We start from the raw sequence: 12,977 nt of genomic DNA, 5'->3' as shown, positions 1-12,977 counted from the left end.
GAGGAAAGACCAAACCAAGAGATATCTAGGCAGAAAGACGAAAAGTTTGCTGTTTCTATCTGTGAAACCGTTCGTTTGGCGAGAACCTCCCAAGGCAGTAAGAGTTGACGCAAACACAGCGCTGACGCCTACGCACTCAGGTCTTCCGGCATTTTGCTTTGCTTGTTGGTCTAACTGTGCAGCTAGATATAGCTATATGATAGTAAGCAGAAGAAAACAATGGAACTTGTATAAAGTGGCATGACTGTACTGTGCCAAAAGCAGGCCTAACAAGGCCTCAATATAGAGCGAGTCCAACTACTTTGGCAAGGACATCACTTGCCTGCCATTCCCTAGAGCCAATTCTTGAGGAAGAAAGTGTTTGCAATAGACTCAGCTGTAGATGGTCTAGGGAAATAAAGTGCTTGCCAAAGTAGTGGAACTCGGTCTAAGTTGGTTCCCTGTTGGTACTAGAACGGTCCTATATTATGTGAATAATGTCAGAAAAGTACAATTAGCAGACCTCATTACCTCCATTTCGATGGGCAATTGCCCTGAACCCAATGTAAGCTCCTCGACAAAAAGTCAAAGCAGGAAAGAGAACGTTGAAGAGGCGAGCAGTTCTTTTAAATACTCTTTAGGGCTGTTTCGTGAGTCCAATAATAATATACGCGTCTTTTTGCGCTTTTCATTTCCAATTTTGAATTTCCACCTTCTCTTTATTAACGAACATGGGCAATGGCCGGATATTGTTCCTGATCTGTTCCTCGGAGTGGATGCTGGTGGGCTAAACATAGTAGCATAGCCAATCGGCATCGTGAAAAGAACTGGGTAATTACGCTGCCAGTGGGCCTTCAACAGGCGGCTAACGCAATGAGGCAGTTTAATTTGCGCTAAGAAGCGAGCTAGTATATAGTGCCGAGTCAAGCTTCGTAATAGCGTTCTCTCGGACTCGGAGATAGCTTCAGTCTCCATAGCTTGAATCTCAACTGGATCAGTCGTCTGCGACACTTTTTCACGCTAAGCTCGACTAAGTAGGGGCAAGGTTCTAATTACAGCTTGAATTGTTGATGCCTTTAGCTTGCTAGCTCGCTTATTGACCTCCCTAATCTTGATTTTGCTAGCAGTCATGTCGGACTTTTCGGCTATTAACCACACGCAGACTTTGTTATTGCCTCTTGCGGATGAACTTCTTAGGGGCAGACTTTGACACATTCATTTCTTCCTGCTAGCGTGATACTTCCGCTAAGAAATTGCGATATAGAGCGGCATTGTGCGGATACCAGGATCGAACTGACCGTTGATACAAAGCACCGACATGATGATATCGTGGTTTTCTTTCTTCCTTCTAGCCCTTACTACCATTCTCGGAGTCACCAATGTCAATGCCGAATACACCGGAACGGATTGCAACCCCCTCAACAAGACATGCAGTGCGGATCCCGCCCTCGGAACCGAGCACACATGGCTGTTCAACTCAACTCTCGATAGCGAGCTGTGGGACATGAGAACCGGCACTCTGGACTACACATCCGAAGGAGCGGACTTCAGCATCAAAACCGAAAACGCGTCGACTCTCCTAGTATCCAATTTTTACATATTCTTCGGTGTGATGGAAGCGCACGTCAAGATGGCGAAGGGAGCCGGCATCATCAGCAGTGTTATCCTTCAATCAGACGACCTGGACGAGATCGACTGGGAATGGGTTGGTTATAACACTAGCGGAGTGCAATCCGATTTCTTCGGCAAGGGGAACACGACCACGAGTGACCGGGGCGGATACCATGCGGTTTCAAATGCGGATACTGAGTTCCACAATTATACCTCGTACTGGGATAAAGACCGGCTTGAATGGTGGATTGACGGTGACTTGGTGCGGACAGTCAACTACTCTGAGCCGTTGACTGTGTATGGCAAAAACTATCCTCAGACACCTTGTCAGGTCAAGGTTAGCAATTGGCCGGTTGGAATCAAGGGACAGTCGCAAGGCAATCTCGACTGGGGTGGTGGTTTAGTTGACTGGTCCGATGTTCCGTTTACTATGACAGTGTCAAAGATTCGGGTTCAGGACTTCTCCAGTGGAAAGGAGTACAAGTACACGGGACATACAGGGACATACGATAGTATCGACGTTGTCAGGTGAGTGTGTTTCGAAGCCAGTACCCAGTTGTTCAATGATTTCCGTGACTGACTTCAAATCGCAGTGGAAACTCAACCGCCATAACGCAAATCAACAAGAAATCAGCCAAGACCCTATCCCAGAAATGGGATGATCTCGGCCAGGGGGCTCATATCGGAGTGTATTGCGGTGCCGCTGTTGTTGGTGCGCTTCTCATTGGCGCATTTATATTTTATTGTTTGAAGCAACGCCGGGACGGCCGTCTACAACGCGCGTTGAACGACGGTGAGTACAACGCGGAGCTCACGACGTTGGAGGAGTCGAAGTTGAGATGGAGGCAAAGTGAATTGCGTAGCAAAGGTAGCTACCAGGCGGTTCCTTAACCGGTCATTTATGTACTATATTTCGGTCATGTTTACTTATTATAAGGTCTCGCCTTCTTCTATATCTGTATATTTAATCAATTTAGGACATGATATTATCGTCAATGACTGCTGTGTTTCACATTTGTCTACAATATCTTTGGCGTTTCCGCTATACATTTGAGGCTATTCGTTCCTAGAAACATGAACAATGAGTGACATGGATATCAGGCACAGATGCATGAACATGTGAACTCCAAGTACCTGAAGGACCGGACACTTTCATCGCCACTGCGTACAGTCAGTTACGAGTACAAACTGGGGTCCTCAAGAGACTCGGCTGGTTCAACCTCCAAGTACACGGGCTGTTTCTTCGTTACTCGATGGTCTTTTTCCCAGACCGCTACCTCGGGAGTGAAACTCGACGGTCGCTGTTCAATACTACAGAAGCACAGAGTTTGCTGTTTGCCATTCGAAAATATGATATCTTTCCGAACATGTGAAGCTACTATTCGACAGAACAAATATCGGAAGGCATGTGTCTCGTCTTGCGGTGGCTGGGACAGGCAGAAAAATGCCATATCGGAATCCCATTGTGATGCACGCATATCCGCTCGAATGCTCAGATGCAAACAGAAGTGAAAACAAGACCAGAAATAAAAACAAGACGAATAATTGACTCGTCAATGAATGTCAATCCACAGTTAAACGAAATACTAGCCATTTTCATGTAAAACAGACTGAATCAACTTGCAACTTCATCTCATGGCTGTCACACTCATCCCATTAGATACCGCACGATGCATAGGCGGGATTCTAGTGGTTGGGTTACCAGAAGAGAGTTGTCTGCATTGCAGAATGAAGTGGAGGGGATGACCATGCCTCAGGTCGAGTCGGAACAATGTCGCCGACCACTGGGGATGAAAGGCTTTGATTGCCCCAGCACATGGTGGTTGGGGCTGTTTGTGCTTCCGATAGAGAAGTGCATGGAGATGAAAGACAATCTGACCGCAAGGGTGGAATATCATATCAGGTCTGGGCACAATTGTGAAGTAATTTCGTGCTTCAAAACGGGAAGGGTAGATATCGAAGAGAGTCTGACCGGAAGAAGGACCAGAAGGGCGTCGTGTCGGATGAGGCCTGGACACATTGGTGAAGTCGAGATTCAAGCTTTGTGGCCTTTCCAGTCAAGCAATCCATGAGGCCATGTTCAACCCTTCACACACCCATCGTTTCGTCATCTGAGAGATGGCTTGGTGCACTGCTCACGCCCGAACTGTCACTGTCTGCCGCTGCCGCCTCTGAAGCCCGGGCGCGAACCTGCGCAGTCCAGTCTTGAATGCTGGGGGCACCACCCTCAATGATGATAGGGTGTTCCTCGGCACTCTTTCCTAGGACAGTTCCCGCGTATCGAGACTCCTCACCAGTCTTACTGTGTTTCTTCTTCAATGCAGTGAGATAATCCTCCTTTTCAACAGCGTCGGGATCAACCATATCACCCTCGCTGGGCACAAAGCCGGCAACACGTCGAATTTCACGGTGGACAGGGCCAGTAATCCAACCGAGGAAGGCATCTAGACCACGCATATCTTCTTCTCCCTGCCATTCCTCTTCCCATTCGCGTAATTGTGGTCGTATGGCTCCTGCGTCCTGGAGAGCTTGGTAGATGTCTTCGAGGTCGGGAACCGGGTCGTAAGGGTGCGCATTTGCGGCGTGGTCAGCTGCAGCCGAGGCGAGAATAATCAGATATCGCCCAGTTAGGTCCTGAATCGACTCCAAGACTGAAGGGCGTGTTGAATGAAAGCCTTGAGCGCGGAGGATTTGAATGATTGGAGGGCGGAGGAGAGCGTTGTGCAGGTTTGGGCCTGACATTTTGGTGGAGGACAATTTGTTGATGAGGTGAAAGCAGGATTAGTGTGTCTAAAGAAGGCAAAGTAGGTTGTGAGGGAAGTGTGACAAAAAGTAAAGGAAGAGATCGAGGTGTTCGGAGGTGTATAGCGGCCTGGAGTCTGATGCTCGATGTCCCGTATTTTCTGCCTGAATTATGCCTTACCTCAGACCGCTTTTGACACCGCCCTACTGTATATTGAAGCTACCTAGGTATTCGCACTATTATTCCAGCATTCCAGACAAGCCATGTGACGACTATAGTAATTTGATCGTACACTTTAAAACAGACACCTTAAGAAGAGAAGCCTATTCCTACTGTACGAATTTCTCCATTCATCCAATTATAGATGTTAAAGCCATTCCCACCGTATAAAGTCCTATAATCTCCGTATCCTCTTCTGCTGGCTCGTGCCAAAGTAGGTGCTGTAAGGATAAACTCATAGAGACATTCTGTACAATCAGAATAGTTTCCATTATAGAAAATGTTTGGTTATACTAGTATGGTGGTCAAGAACCAGGCATAATTCAGGCATCAACATTAAAAAGTCAGGCAGCCAGTTCGCAGATCACCTGGTCTTGGCGCGTCCCGCAAGCTCACCTCCACCTTACATCCTCATTTCCTATCTCTTACGTTCCTTCCACCTGTTACCTAGATACCATATCGACATGCCTCTGAAAATCAAATTCTCAAGGAGGCCGGACCCGCCAGCAGAAGAACCTGCGCCTGCCCCTGCGCCTGCCCCTGTGCCCGCGCCTGTGCCTGTGCCTGCACCTGCGCCCCCGGCCGAAACTCCTCAACCACCACGCAAGATCACGCTTAAGATCGCACGAAAGTCACAACCCGAATCCAATGAAGAGAAACCAAAGAAGAAGAAATCGACAAAGAAGCGACCGGCTGAAAGTGTTGCGCCCGAGCTCGAGCCCGAACCTGAACCCGAGACCAGCCAGCAACCCCCCCAAGCGAATAAAGCTACTCCCATCCAAGAAGCCTGCCTTGCAGTCAATCCGAATCAAAAACAAGGGAATCGTCCCCAACAGACCAGTGGGCGTTGGTTATGACTCCGAAGCCTCAGACACCGAAAACGATCCGGCCATCGAAGAACAATTTATCCTACGAATGCTCCCAGGGGAGGATTGCGAGATCGTGAGAAAGGCAATCACCGAAAGGACATTCAGGAATGATGTCGGGATCAAAGCCCTCACACGTGAGGGCCGGCGTTCCATCTTGAATGTTCGGGGCCGCCTATATGCGGCAGCCCTAGTGGATCTACCCTGCATCGTCGAGGGCATGAAAAGTTGGGACCGACGAGGCTGGTACAAGTCAGCAGATATCTGTCAAATGCTGTTGGTGCTGGGACGCGTCAACAGTGACCAAGAAGCAATGGAATACCCACTGCCCCCGGGCGTTGACGTACTAGATGAAAAGAGCACTTCAATACGCACACGGTCTCGCCCCACCCCTCCGCTGGGTTCGTAAGCGGCGATTCCGCAACCGTGTTAGCACGCGCACAATTGAACAAGTTGAAAAGGCCGTGGAAGAGCTCATGGCTCAGGACGAACATTCGATTTTCCCTCCCAAGTTCGAGTTGGTGGATAGCACATCCCTGAATCGCGTCGAGGGCTTGGTGGAATCGGGAGACTACGCGGAAGAATACGATGATGAACAAGATGCATACGGTGAAGCAGAAGAAGAGATGATGGACGACTTTGAAGACGCCCTTGCCGCTGAGATGGAAGCCGCACTGGCTGCCGGGGATGATGAAGGACCAGGAGCAGGACCAGAGCAGGCAGACACTCCGTCCATGCATCCTTTCACACCAGCTGGAGGACCGACCGAACGCGGCGACACCTCTGCCGATGAGAGCAATATCTCCGACGAGGAGGAGGAAGAAGATGAGTTGGATGACGATCAAATCGAACAGCAACAACAACTCCAGCAACAGCGCGAGGAAGTCGCCGAGCTGGAAGCTCTCATCCGTACTGAGACCGCACAGTGGGAGAAGGTGCAGAATCACATTTTGCGCAACAAGATGGGCCGACGTATCCAGGAACTGAAGAAGGACCTGCAACTGAAGAAGGTCTCTATGGGTATGCCAGCTGGGGACGATATCTGATCTCCCATCCTCTTCGCATCCTATGGTTCAATATGGAGATTTTTCGGCGTTACCATTTCAATAATCATACCCAGTTTGTCCGACCGAGTGCAAGTCCGGTCCGTGTTGATACAAGCAGCATTTAGCTAGCTCGAAATACTTAATGAAATTTATGTCCAGATATCCTAGGAACCATAAATCCCCCTTCTTCCGACAACATCCCAAGACCAAATCCAGGTCCATCACCGAGATACACTTGGGTTACCTATTGACCCACCACGGGATCACCAGTAGCCTGTTTAATCGCCCCCTGCACATCTAACTTCTCATCCCGCTCCAACTTACGTCGTCGAACAGCCTCCCTTTCAGCAACATCCCCCTCCTGAGGCTCAGTCGGACTCCTCCCAACCCTATCACCAAGAATCCGATCATGCTCAACCCTCTTCGATCCCAAATTCGCCGCTAGGTCGTCCGCCTCCCCGAAACCGGGATGACCAGGCCCACCCGCACTCCCAACCGGACCAGCATGGGCTCCAGCCTGCGCGCGCTGCATCCCCATCCCCTTACGCTGAACCGTATCCGCAATATATCCCTCAGCAGGCTGCTGCTCGACGCCATATTCTAGATCGACGTCGGGGGCATTTTGCATTTGCTGTTCTTGCTGCTGGCGCTGTGTGCTTAGACGAGCTCGCTCTTGGTCGCTTGAGGGACGGGATTCGGCTGTGCGTTTAATTGGCCCGATTGTATCGCCGCGGTGTCGGACTGGTTCGGTAGTTGCTCTTTGCTCTTGCGGTGCTCGTTGCTCTTGTGGCGTCTGTGAGACGGGGTTCGAGGACTGGGCGTACGCTGCTTGTTTTGGGGGTTGAGCGGGTTGGTCTTGGGTTCCTGAGGTCTGCATTGTGATTGAAGTTATTTGTATTGTAACAGGCGAGAATATGTCCAAGGTGTTTGGAGAGTAAACGGTTGAAGAAAGTGACAGCTGCGTATCCACCTGTGACGTCAAGGTGCTCGACCAATGAGAGGAGAGTGGATGTACAACAATGCCATCGGTACTTCCAAGGTTGGTCTCCTGGGTGCAATTGCCTTTTATTAGAGCAATTTATGAGATAAGTCCTGTAAGTGGACAATTATGTACTGAGGTTGTATTGTTGTACTCTCGTACCCGGCATCCAATCAATAAATGCGACCCGTCAAGGCTACCGAAATGTCCACTTTCTCCTCGGGACTTTCACCTTGTTCCGCACAGATCGTCGTTTCGACCCAGACTGTCGGGTGTCCCAAGCTCTCGGCAACACAATATCCCATATCCCGCCTATCCCCGTCGCCACTACTGATTATGGACTAACTCGAACTGTAATCCAACTAATCATACTAATCACCAGGTCCCGGGGGTCTGTCACCCAACCCCCCTAACCCACCCGCGGACTTTCGACACCGTAGGGAACAATTAGGGGAAGTTTATTCGACTCCACAGTCTCCCCACTCGCTTACTCGCGATGCTCCTCTCCCTGTTTTTCACACAGGAGCCGGGAACCCCCTGATATATCCTCCATGGCTAAACAACTCTACTGTCTGCCTCGCGGCTCGCGGATCCTGGTGACCGGCGCGAACGGCTTCATTGGGAGTAATGTTGTCTACAGTCTGCTTGAACTAGGCTTCAAGGTTCGCGGGACTGTCCGCGCCCCGAAACCATGGCTCGATGAGATGTTCCGGGAGAAGTTCGGGAACGACTCATACGAGTCTGTTATTCTTGCTAACTTTGAGAATGTGGATACCCTGGTCGATGTGATGGACGGTGTATCCGGGGTGGCGCATGTGGTATGTTTTCAGCAATGAAATAGATTCGAGGACGAGAGTATGTGCTAACGAGGCGCTGGGATGTGTAGGCATCAGATGTCAGCTTCAGCTCGAACCCGGAAGAGGTTGTACCGTGGGTGTTGAGAGCTATTAACAATTTGCTGGAGGCTGCGTCGAGACATTGTGATATACAGCGGGTTGTCATGACCTCTTCCGCGATCACCGCGTTGTTTCCGGAGCCGAATAAGGAGGGTATTGTTGTTCGTGAGGGTGAGAGACCAGTTCATAGAGAAGGAAATGGAAGGACGTTGGCTGATGACAGATCTAGATTCCTGGAATGACGAGGCTATCAAGCAAGCCTATAATCCAGATGCCCCAGAGCATCTGAAGGGTTTCTTCGGCTATGCTGCTTCCAAGACTGAGGGAGAGAAGGCAGCATGGAGATGGATGGAGAAGAACAAGCCAGGCTTCCAATTCAACACCGTGTTGCCAGAATTTACCGTGAGTTCCTTCTATGCTCGTGTGGCAGACCATCCAAACGGATAATATTGACTTTAACTAGCTCGGGAGAATCCTACACGAAGAGATCCACGGATCGACAATGGGCTGGGTCGCTGGCCTAGCCAAGGGGGATACACGTATTTTCGAGTCATTTGTGCCGCGTAAGTGGACACCTTAAATTGGTGTTTGATCATAACTGATGTACAAAAACAGAATACTTCTCCGATGTCGTCGATATTGCGCGTCTACACGCAGCGGCCCTCCTCGATCCAAACACTGTCTCTCGTCGACTCTTCGGCTTTGCTGCTCCTGTGAACCTCACTGATATGATCTCAGTAGTTCGAAAGCTCCAGCCTGATAGTACTTTGATTCCCGATCCTCCCGTTGATGAGGGACGTGATCTGAGTGAAATAATCCCCGCCAAGGAAGCAGAAAAGCTCCTGCGGGAATTCTGTGGGCGAGAAGGGTGGACCTCTCTGGAGGATAGCATCGCCCAAGGACTTGATTTGTCTCGAATGCGGTGCTCGTTGTAGCTCTCATCTATATCTGACAGACCCCCTTAATTTCGAAAGTACATATGCCTTAGTTTTTGAAGTTCCCTGAGACGAGCAATCGTGCAAATCAGGTTCCAATATCTCATTGTACAGTTTCCGAGCCCTATGGACGAAGTGCTGCCTTCTTGTCGGATTTCTTCGCCCTCGAAAGTGTTAAACCTTGATCTTGAGCCTGTGGCTTCTTTTTGGCATGTTGAACGCGCGCAACGCGCCTCATTGTTGACCTGGAGAGTCCACCATCGACGGCGGCAGCAATAGCAGCCCAGCTGGGCCGATCGTCTTTCCTCGCCAAGCGTGCAATGTAACGTGTAGTCTGGTCACTCAGCTTAGAAGGACGGCCTGATCTAGGCTTTGAAGACATATCTTTGCGTTCTTGAAAACGCGTTTTCGTGCGGTAAACAGTGGATCGCGCGACGCCTAGATCTTTTGCAATTTTTATAGCCGAATCGCCATGTTCAAGGCTTTGATGATTGCTGCGCGTGCGGTTTCTGATAACTTGGGGCTTGGGTCTGGTTTCTTGGCTTTTGGTGATTGAGTCATGGCTGGTGAAGTATCCATTCTTGATGGTTGGGAAGAGACTGCTTGTAGCCTGAGATTTGCCAAGGAATATTGGAGTGTCGCTTGGCCTCAACCAATTCCCTCTCTATCTTCGTGCCATCATTTTACCACAGATCCGGCAGCATTGGGGAAAGTTCGAGGACTGAACGATCCGATTTAAAATTGTACTATGGGAATGTCCAGTTACTGTGGTAATGTGACCACTGCCCTCCCCGTAATACCATCCTCCCTCAGTTTCTCTATCAAAGTCGGCACAGCCGAGAAATCAAAGACTTCGATCGATGGCGCTATCTTGCCAACAGCTGCTCCTTGAAGCAACTCAGATAATTGATCTTCGGTGCCTACAGACGAGCCTATAAAGGTGAGACCTACCGAGGGTTAGTATACGATTCTGACCAGGGAAGACCACACCCCAGTCATCTTACCTCTCGCTGTGCACAGCGTAGCCGAAAGAGGAATGTCCAAGTCATTCGGCGGCAAGCCAACATTGACAACAAATCCCAAGTTTCTCACCAGGTTAGGTGCCATCTTCAAAGCTTCCTTCGTCCCCGGCACAACGATAGTCGCATGCGCACCCTCTCCAGTGAACTCACGTACGCGAGCAACCACATCTTCAGACTTGTAATCGATGAAAACCTCCGCCCCAGACTCCAAACTCAGTGCTTTCTTATCATCCCCACTATCAACAGCAATAACCCGCAAGTTTTTCATCCTCGCCGCAATTTGCACACCAATATGTCCCAACCCACCCCCAGACCCTGAAATAACAACAAAGTCACCAGCCTGAAGCTCATTATCAAGTCTCGACAAAGCACCAACCATCGTAAGTCCAGCGCACAGTAATGGCGCCGCAACTTCATCGGCCACACTCTCCGGGATCAAACTCAGGAACCGCGCATCAGCGATAACGTACTGCTGCAATGTTCCGGGGACATGGCGACTCGTATTGAGCTGCTGCGCACAATGGTTTGGGAACCCCCGTTTGCAGACTGAGCATTCGTCGCATGCACTGTAGAGCCATTTGACGCCGACGCGATTGCCGACAAGGGATTCCGAGACTTCTGGTCCTGCTTTCACTACGATTCCGATTCCTTCGTGGCCGATGATCGGGTTATATGCGCCCCATGCTAAAACGGCACGGAGTTCCGAGCGGCTTTTTGATAGGTATTGAGTTAGTTTTTGGGTTGAATTCATTTCCGGATGTTAAGCGCTTACCACAAACCGGTGCAGGATAATTTGACGAGAACTTCGTTTTGTCCGGGATTTGCGACAGGTATATCATTTCGAAGAACAATTGTTGCGTTTTCTCCTGGGTTTTGTACCACGGCGGCTTGTTGTTGTCTGGGTGTGGAGTTTGCCATTGATGCGAGCAGTGTCAGATGACGTTGGCTTTTGCTCAGTGGTAAATCCGACGTGGTCAATATTCCCTATGTTCTATTACACTTTAAACCTGCTTTTTCGTTTGCTATAGGAAGCACGAATGTTGAAGGGTTCGGATACATTTTGATGTTCGGGTTGCCGAGGTAATTGATCGTCTTCGGGCAGTATATCGGCAAGTAGTTGACGTCTACTTCGTGCTATTATTCCCATCCTTTCCACAGCTAGTGATTATCCTTTTAGTTATAAGTGCGAAAAAGGGAGAATTATCCAGAAAGAAAGACATCTAATTGACCCTATAAATAGAACACCTAAAAAGACCATATTATATATATATCGTCTTGAGCTTGATAATCGGATCATGAAAGTCTTCGTCGTCAAGCGCAGAGGCCTGGCAACTTTTCTCGTACTCATTCGGTGAAAAGCGCATACGAAAACCACTATAAGTGACCAATTTAGACCATCCTACGCAAACGAGTCAAGCCATCACAGCCACCAAGCCTTGAATTACTCCTCTCTCTCGGCTCTTGTATTACTGTTTCGCTTTTCTGTCTTGACCCATTCAAACAGGGACTATTCCAAATCCACCCGGAGATCTAACAATGGCAAATTGGCTGTCTATGCCTGACTTTTACTCCCAGCCCTATGCCCAGTCACTTCGGCAAGTTCACCGGCTTTCCATTCAACACATACGGGGTAGAGAACCCCACGGAAACCAAAGCCTTGGAGACCTGAACCCAGTCATCCTGTTTCTTGACCGCTATCAGCCACTCAGCATCCGACATAATATTCTTGATCGTTGCCACATCGGGAAGTGTATATTCAATGAAACAGTCGAAGTCAGCAACATCCCAGCTCGGTCGAAGCTGTACAAATTCCTGTTTCAGTGCGTCATTCATAGAAGGAGGTGTGACGAACTATATAACAGAGGTCAGCCATGGCTGCAGCTCAGAGTGCGACAACTACTCACGAGCGAGTATTCAACGACTTTGTGTTTAGTGAAGATGGGCACTACGAGAGGTAGGTGCTCTTCGACCATCCACTTGATGAATGCCTCATGGGAGTGATGTTGATGGCGGTAGTGCGTAATTGTGAATTTTACAGGTCGGCGCTCCGGGGCTTCAGACATCTTGTTGGTCTTGTGGTTGGTAACAATATGATACTTGAGAGGAGGTTCATTTGTTTACAATATGGCGCTGGAGGGTTCCATTTTTGAATCTTTGGTTCCTTGCCGGTGACACCCGGGGCTACTATGCAAGGTCTACTACCAGGGAGAGAATCATCTTCAACTTCATATCGCGGAGCCAACACCTAGCAAGAGAATTAGACAGGAACACATACCTAGCGTGCACTAGAAAGGAATTAGTTACAGCGCTGAGCGACTAATAAAGAAGACGTTCACTGAACGAGTCTGTTCAGTTTCACATATGTAATGATCAGGTCATAGTCCGCGGGCCCCAAATCCCGACATTATGTTTTTATCAAACCACCGAGCTTTGAGGCCCTTGAGGCGCGTCTCAGAGGTCGGGGTACTGAGAGCGAAGAGGATACTCAGAAAAGGCTAGCACGGGCTAAAGTCGAACTTGAATATGCCGACGCTCAAAGCAACGATAAGATCATTATCAATGACAATGTGGAGAAGGCGTACCAGGAGCATGAAGAGGTTGTATTTGGGCCAGCATAACATTTATCCTTTCCTGCATTAAAATGAACATAAATAGACCTTCAAAATAATCAAATACGACCA

General features: G+C 49.2%; 7 protein-coding genes across 7 annotated transcripts; 3 read left to right on the top strand and 4 right to left on the bottom strand.

Annotated features, from left to right (window-relative positions):
• Window positions 1-1,300: 1,300 nt before the first annotated feature.
• N7519_007976 (glycoside hydrolase family 16 protein) lies at window positions 1,301-2,481 on the top strand (the record flags this gene model as incomplete). The annotated part of the gene is made up of 2 exons (XM_057294752.1): window positions 1,301-2,118; window positions 2,184-2,481. The coding sequence occupies 2 exons, from the start codon at window positions 1,301-1,303 to the stop codon at window positions 2,479-2,481; spliced, it is 1,116 nt and encodes a 371-aa protein (XP_057149563.1).
• A 1,197-nt stretch (window positions 2,482-3,678) lies between these two features.
• N7519_007975 (Bromodomain associated domain protein) lies at window positions 3,679-4,332 on the bottom strand (the record flags this gene model as incomplete). The annotated part of the gene is made up of 1 exon (XM_057294751.1): window positions 3,679-4,332. One exon carries the CDS (start codon window positions 4,330-4,332, stop codon window positions 3,679-3,681), a length of 654 nt encoding a protein of 217 aa, XP_057149562.1.
• A 684-nt stretch (window positions 4,333-5,016) lies between these two features.
• On the top strand, window positions 5,017-6,464 carry N7519_007974 (transcription initiation factor TFIID subunit 7 family protein; the record flags this gene model as incomplete). The annotated part of the gene is made up of 3 exons (XM_057294750.1): window positions 5,017-5,253; window positions 5,351-5,823; window positions 5,852-6,464. 3 exons carry the CDS (start codon window positions 5,017-5,019, stop codon window positions 6,462-6,464), a joined length of 1,323 nt encoding a protein of 440 aa, XP_057149561.1.
• A 244-nt stretch (window positions 6,465-6,708) lies between these two features.
• On the bottom strand, window positions 6,709-7,341 carry N7519_007973 (uncharacterized protein; the record flags this gene model as incomplete). Its single annotated transcript, XM_057294749.1, has 1 exon — window positions 6,709-7,341. One exon carries the CDS (start codon window positions 7,339-7,341, stop codon window positions 6,709-6,711), a length of 633 nt encoding a protein of 210 aa, XP_057149560.1.
• Window positions 7,342-7,994: 653 nt separating this feature from the next.
• On the top strand, window positions 7,995-9,274 carry N7519_007972 (NAD-dependent epimerase/dehydratase; the record flags this gene model as incomplete). The annotated part of the gene is made up of 5 exons (XM_057294748.1): window positions 7,995-8,261; window positions 8,330-8,510; window positions 8,569-8,741; window positions 8,803-8,902; window positions 8,955-9,274. The coding sequence occupies 5 exons, from the start codon at window positions 7,995-7,997 to the stop codon at window positions 9,272-9,274; spliced, it is 1,041 nt and encodes a 346-aa protein (XP_057149559.1).
• Window positions 9,275-10,036: 762 nt separating this feature from the next.
• On the bottom strand, window positions 10,037-11,214 carry N7519_007971 (zinc-dependent alcohol dehydrogenase; the record flags this gene model as incomplete). The annotated part of the gene is made up of 3 exons (XM_057294747.1): window positions 10,037-10,221; window positions 10,279-11,006; window positions 11,069-11,214. The coding sequence occupies 3 exons, from the start codon at window positions 11,212-11,214 to the stop codon at window positions 10,037-10,039; spliced, it is 1,059 nt and encodes a 352-aa protein (XP_057149558.1).
• Window positions 11,215-11,883: 669 nt separating this feature from the next.
• N7519_007970 (EthD domain-containing protein) lies at window positions 11,884-12,359 on the bottom strand (the record flags this gene model as incomplete). The annotated part of the gene is made up of 2 exons (XM_057294746.1): window positions 11,884-12,147; window positions 12,201-12,359. 2 exons carry the CDS (start codon window positions 12,357-12,359, stop codon window positions 11,884-11,886), a joined length of 423 nt encoding a protein of 140 aa, XP_057149557.1.
• Window positions 12,360-12,977: the final 618 nt, after the last annotated feature.

This window comes from Penicillium mononematosum, assembly GCF_028829835.1.
Source record: "Penicillium mononematosum strain IBT 11891 chromosome Unknown utg000003l:1.0-8172316.0:1.0-8177699.0, whole genome shotgun sequence".
NCBI lineage: Eukaryota > Fungi > Ascomycota > Eurotiomycetes > Eurotiales > Aspergillaceae > Penicillium > Penicillium mononematosum.
This window is presented reverse-complemented; position numbering and strand designations above follow the sequence as displayed.